The sequence below is a fragment of the Poeciliopsis prolifica genome, unplaced genomic scaffold (assembly GCF_027474105.1).
Source record: "Poeciliopsis prolifica strain line A6 unplaced genomic scaffold, Auburn_PproV2 SCAFFOLD013, whole genome shotgun sequence".
NCBI classification, from domain to species: domain Eukaryota; kingdom Metazoa; phylum Chordata; class Actinopteri; order Cyprinodontiformes; family Poeciliidae; genus Poeciliopsis; species Poeciliopsis prolifica.
Window position 1 is genome coordinate 8,654,014 of NW_026562388.1, and position 6,800 is coordinate 8,660,813.

A 6,800-nucleotide genomic window follows, 5' to 3' on the forward strand; every position below is an offset into this window, starting at 1 on the left:
AATAATAATAATAATAATAATACATCATATTCAGAAAACAAAACCAATAACACTTTAATATAGATTCTGTTCTTGTCACTACAAGAATACACATATACAAGCCATAAATAGGAATTACACAAATGATTGAACAAATCCTGTGATGCATTTAAGTTCATTTAGGAATCCCGGTGAGCGGGTATCAGCTATCTTACAGCAACTTGTTGTTTTATCTTTGGGGTCCACTCCAGAAGCCGAGCAGATCTCGTCACATTTTCATCTTTTTTTTTTGTCATCTTTTCTTTCACATCCTCTCCTTCAAAATAAGTAATTAGGCTACTAACAAACTCGACAACTAAAACGGTGGCAAACATCAAAAATATCTGAAATACATATTGTACACAAAGTCTATATTTTTTCCGTTTTTGTTTTTTACAAATGTACAAATCTAAGGTGAGGGGAGTCCACAGCGTTTTACGAGGAGTTCATGATCGGCCTGGAATAGACACCCTGGTAGTAAGACGTGTCGGGTATAGACGCGGAATCCAGGCCTGCTTTCCCCGCCATGGAGCCCATAGAAAGCGCCCCGGCCATCGGGGAGCCGTACCCGGAGTAGTGCATCACCTGCTCATAAGTCTTCAAGTCCATTTTGTGATGATGATGATGCTGCTGCTCGGAGGACATGAGGTTATTGATAGAGAACGGGTGGTTGAACGAGTAGTGGTGCTCCGGCTTAAGGTGGGCTTCGTGCGCCAGGACGGAGTGATGTTGCGACATGAGGTGCTGCCCCTGAGACACCGGTGAGGCGGCGGCGGCTGCGGCAGCGGCGACGTGCTCCGGGCTGAGGGCCTGGCTCGCCTTCATGTCCGACAGGGACCTTTTGTGGTCGCTGGAGGAGGAGTTGGAGTGCGGCGACTCGTTGCCGTTGCAGCTCTCCGAGCTGCTGTTGGAGGAGCCGGCGTCGCCCGCCTTTCGCCCGCCGTCCTTCAGCGACATCTTCTTTTCGCACTTGAAGCGCTTCTGCCTCCTCAGGTAGCAGCCGTTCTCGAACATGTTCCCGGAGTCCGGGTGGAGAGTCCAAAAGGAGCCCTTCCCGGGTTTGTCGGGCGACCTGGGCACTTTGAGGAAACAGTCATTAAATGACAGAGAGTGACGGATTGAGTTCTGCCAGCGCTGCTGGTTCTGTCGATAAAAGGGGAACAGGTCCATTATCCACTGGTAGATCTCGGCCAGCGTCAGCATCTTACTGGGAGACTGCTGGATAGCCATGGTGATGAGGGAGATGTAGGAATATGGGGGTTTGGCGTGTGTGTAGCTCCTGCGGTAAGTCTTGGGATCTCTGGATCTGTTGATGTTGGACTGTCCGTAAATGGGGCTCATGGCGTTCATGTTGGTGTAGGAGGTGAGAGCGTTCATAGAGGCGGGCTGCGCGGTCATCGGGCTCATGCTGGGGCTCAGCGCCGCGCTCATGGCCGTCATGCCCGCGCCCATGCCGTTCATCGCTCCGGTGCCCGGCGACATGCCGGTCATGGAGGGGCTCATGCCGGTGTTGACGTAGGACATGTTCATGGAGTTGGCCGTCATGTTGGCCGTGGTGCTCATGCCGGACATGCTCATGTAGGTATTCATGGAGTTCATTCCCAGGCCGGTGTTCATGTTGCCAACCGAGGTGTAACACTGTCAGTGTGGAGGGGGAGAGAGGAAGCCATGAGTTTGGCACAGTCAGGAAACAACATGATCAATAATTCCTACACACAAAAGTGCTGTTATTATCACTTAAATCTGCTATAAATCTGATATTGTTGTTTAATTTAAAAAAAAGAACAATCAAGTATTAATAAACAAATAAGATGTGTTTATATAAAGTAAAACATTTAAAATAATTTAAATGTTTATCAGCATAATAATACAAATAAAACAAATTATAGTAACGCTTCAAAATGAGCAAAGCTTCAACCAGCTCCTCCCGTGCGTCCGCAGCACATATGCAGCATGTGCACCAATTGCTTTAACCTAAACCAAAACACCACAGGTGTTTATAAGTAAACGTGGCAAAAAATAATAATAAATAAAAAAAAATAATAATCAGTTTTAATATCCGCATGAAAAGTTTCCCTCTCCCGCCCCCCATTACATGTCAAGCAAGTTTGTTAGGATAGGATTGCGCGCTGTGCGGAGATGGGGGAGGTTTTGGAGGCGCCTCAAGTCAATATTTGATCACAAAGTTAATATTATCTCAGGGCTAATATTGAGTTGTATAAAATGGGATCGGCTTTAGACCGGGGAAAATATATATATATTTAAGGTACCCACCTCGGGCTCTCCGTAGTAGGTGCTCCAGTCGGTATGTTCGTGTCCTTCCATTTTAACTGCTCCAAGCATCATGGAGGACTTCGACAAAGCGTCTCCCAGCAGAGGAAAATGCCAAAAGTCTCTCTGATAGCAAGTGACAGGGGACCAGTTGGCGTGTTCGGGTCGCGGTCCGTCCCTCCGTCAAGGACTTGGTGCATGTGCGTCCTGCGGAGCCAGCCGTGATGCGCCCGTCAGAGGCTGGAGTCCAAATGACGCTCCGCGCTGCCTGTTAGCGCTGTGATATAAGCTCTGTGCGCCAGGCAAGCCTCCAATCCCTACTTCTACGCCTTGGGCCCTATTTGAATAATCTGCTCGCACCTAGGCGTGAGACTCCTCAAGCTTCCCCCTCCACCTCTTCCCACCCCCCTCCACCCCCAATTGTACACCTGCGCTCACTGAAAAGAACAGTTTCATATGAAAAGCTTCATTATGAACTAATCTCATGGTAGGGGTAAAAGGGAAAAAAAGGGGGTTGCGGGGTGTTGTATAAAAAGGAATGTTTGATGCTTTTCATTATACGCACATCCTTTAACGGATTTATTCCACTTCAGCTGTGCTCAGATCATAATCCAGTTTTATTGTGGTGCGTTTAAGGAATTTAAGGCGGCAACCTGCACGAGAACTGTTATTTTATACCAGCAACACAAACAAATAAATACATTTTTTAAAAAAACACGGGCACAACACTTTATACACAAGAGGCGGAAATCTGAACATGAAATGATTTTGGCAAAATGTAAAAAGGTTAAAAATAATAATATAAATCTTTGCGCAGCTGTTTTCTTAAAGGTTCTTCTTTCAAAACTAAATGTCTGTCTTTGAAGTCGTTTTGCTAATTTACTTATAGTTTACATGAATGGCAATAAAATATTACATTTGTTTTTCTTTAGAAAAACGTCTTTGTCCAAACAGTTTTACGTTTGATTTAAAGTCTAATGAATGTGTCAAATTTAAATATATATAGGCTACATATATATTTATATTCATGTATACCATAATTTCTGCATTTCTCCTCTAATCACTGAATTACTCGATTTATTGTTATCATTATTTTTTTTAATCGTTTTAATTAAGAAGACAGCTTTATAGCGCCCTCTGTCGGATGAGACTCTTCATCTGGCTTCACTATTTCACATAAAATCACACAGCTCATCAATCTACTTTTGTGCGAATTTTATTTCAGTTTTTGACATTAGATCGACGCATAAAAATACTGTACATTTTTATATTTGACACAATGTATATTTCATACTCAGACATGATTAAGCGACGTTCTATTTCCTACAAGGAAAGCAATTGGATATCACAGCGAGCAATTTCAGGCCGTTGGCTTCAGTTAGTCTATTTTCTGTTTGTATTGGTCTTAGTGTGGTGGGGTTTTAAATAATGGACGTTTGCTTAATGTGTTAATCTTCCATCAGAAAGACTCCGGAGGCCCGCAGTGCTAAAGGGCCCCTTAATTCTCGCAGCCCGTACTGTATTTGTATGAAACAAACATCCAGGTGAGACTGCGGAGCCGGTGTCAGCCACGTGTAGGTGGTTGTACATCTATTTGACTGCATATTTACGCAAGAGCATAACTATCAGCATAGAGCCCCATTAGTAAAAGCGAGTAAACCTGTAGTGTTGACGAGGGACCAACAGAGTCTGCTTAACTTGGAAATGAGATCATGAGAAAAAAGCTCCCTGTGTTTGAGGATTTGGGATTGCACCGGCGGGGAACAGGAGATGGAGAAATCTGCCGCCTCTTGTTTTGTCTTTGGCTGCCGTCAAACGTCAAGATCCGCTTTAAGTGTAAAGATTTTAATATGATTTTTACGCGATGATAATGCACATGTTCCGTGTTTTTTTTTTGTTTTGTTTTTTTTGTTTACTGAGGTCATACAATTCTTAGGGTTAACATTACGCAGAATATATGCACTGGTGCATATTTTTTAATAAAAAAAAATGTTTCTTGTTGGTGCCAATTTTTCGCTTGCGTAAATTCACCAAAACAGGTCGCAGTCGTGTGTGAATGCACGGACGCACACAGCTGTTTGCATTTGTTACACAATCGAGGAATCTATTAAAGAGGGAGAGAAAGAAAAAAAAATACAAAAATGACATTATCTAACCTGGGTAAAAAAAAAAAAAACAAACAAAAAAACAACAACAATATTGTATTACCTGTTTATTTAACGGGTATATGGAAAAATATTTAATGGGAACATTTTATATTTTCCTTGTGTAAAACTTGATTAGTGAAACTTTTCCATGACCTTTAACTGCATAATGTCCCTGAAACAGACACGTTGCTAATAACAGGTTAATCATCAACCTGCTAAAGTCCTCTCACATGGGGTGAAGGACACATTTCAGATTTAGCCAAAAAACAAAAATCCTGCAGTTGCTCCATCTCCCTGTTTGGCGTTTCTTTTTTCCCTCTCTATGTGATTGATGTTTGCTTTTATATTAGTCATTCCCGAACTGTAACTGAACTGCTGAACTTTTCACACGAGATGCAAAAAATGTTGACCTGAATATTTTTAGGACTAGAAGAACTTCAGCCGCTGTTTGTTTGACTTGACTGTATTTAGACTGCTTCTCATTGAACTGAATCCCAGCTCAATGTTTGGTCTTTCAATGCAAGCGTGTCCCGAGAAGCAAAAACATTATTGTTCTTTTATGAATTCGGTTTATTTTAATATGAAGGCAAAAGTAGACAGCAACAGTAAAAGATCAAGCCTGTGCCACCATCAGCTACAGTTCCAAGAGGTGATGATGGTGCGCAGCTTTTAAACTCCTTCATTAGGTTGTGATTAAGCAATAGCATTTCAGGTTTGAATCTAAAAAGGCAGTCCATAATATATAAATCATTCATTTACAAGTCCATCTTAAGTAAACAAATGTGTTTCTGGAGTGAACTCAAAAACATTAACATTATTGTACAGAGTAATTTCACCATATCACCTTATTTCATATTTAAGGAGGAGGTTGAGGTTTAGTGAAGTCTTTAGTGAAAAGATCCGGTTACTAGTTCAAAATGGCAGGTCTTTGAAGTTCAAAGACTCCATCTCATCTCTTCTCTAACTCAAAAACTCGGCCAACATTTTTCACTCACTGTTTGGTTTGAACTTTGCAAATCAAACATTGTTCCAACAGCACAGGTTAAAGAAATAACAGTTCTGCATGTGTATGAGAATGAAACAGTGCATTAATTGAAGGTGGCCTTTTGTTGGAGTAAAAACCACCTAATGTATTTTTCTCAGAATTATGTTAAGCCACACAGACTTTTTTTGAAGGTGTCAGTGTTCAGACCTGTTTGTTGTGTCAGATTTGCCACTTTCCTAACCAGTTAGCTTCTATAATGACCCGTGTTGCATTTCACACATTCAGGTGTCATTACTTCTTTGATTACAACAAGAAAAGCTTGGCAGAGTAGAAAGTTTAATGGGTCGGTCAAAGAAGCGAAAATAGCAACACCTACAGCAACAAAAGCTCTCAATGAAGTTTTCTTGGGTTCAGGGAAAACTGGGAGGCGAAGACAAGGTGATTTCTACTCTGTGAAAGGAAGGCGGATCTCTTCGAGCATTCCTTCAAACACCCAGAAGTAGTTGACAGGAATGTGTTAACTTCTCCTTTTTTCAACCAAAAAATAAAAGATCCACTTAGAATGACCCTTTTTTCGCCATTGTTTTCCTCCCGCGTACACAAGGTCATGCAAAGCATCATGGTGTGAGGGGTTAAGTGAGTAATTTGTCAAAATAAAATTAATAATGAGAGAAGCTTCCTTTGGAAAGTGCTGGAAAAAAAAAAGATGTTTACTGCCAACCAACCTGCCTGTGGTGACAGTAAACATTCCAGAGCTTGGCTGCAGTTTGGACTTGCCATTATCTGCCACAGCTGTGACAACGCCGGTTGGCTGCAGGTTTGCGGTTGGCCACACCGTGTTTACCTGGAAATGAATCTGAAAAGCGTCCGGACTGGGAAGGCACACAACCCAGCAGGACAAAAAAAAAAAAAAAAAACGAGAGTACTCATTGCAGTGAGGGGCAGTGGGAGGGAGTCCAAAGTTATTGCGGTTGCCCCAGTGGGTCGGGATGCAAACACAGGCGTAAATGCACTAAGGATATCCTCAAATAAGCACCTTTTGATATTGAGAGGAATGTGGGGAGGAATGTCATTTGATATGTTTTATGTTGACTGTATCCAGGGCATTGCAGATTCAATACTTCTCCCTTGTCATGGAAAGGGATCAGTGTTGACTGCTGCTCTCCATCTATCAAACAAGGTGACAGTTTATCTGTTAGACCACAGGAGTAGACTGAAGAAGATTGGATCACGAGAGATGCACAGATTAGATGACACCGAACCATGCAGCTCTGTCACTGACATATAGAGCAGATTTAAATAACTTCAGAGTTTTGTAGCATATTTATTTATGTTCTTTATCTTAATATTTTCACAGAAAATATTAGTTTCCTGCTTGG

The 6,800-nt window shown here is 42.0% G+C and overlaps 1 protein-coding gene across 1 annotated transcript; it reads right to left on the minus strand.

The window, feature by feature from the left end:
• Positions 1-29: 29 nt before the first annotated feature.
• foxa2 (forkhead box A2) lies at positions 30-2,586 on the minus strand. Its single transcript, XM_055039011.1, has 2 exons — positions 2,293-2,586; positions 30-1,656 (listed from the first exon to the last, which is right to left on the minus strand). The coding sequence occupies exons 1-2, from the start codon at positions 2,362-2,364 to the stop codon at positions 454-456; spliced, it is 1,275 nt and encodes a 424-aa protein (XP_054894986.1). The 5' UTR covers positions 2,365-2,586; the 3' UTR covers positions 30-453.
• Positions 2,587-6,800: the final 4,214 nt, after the last annotated feature.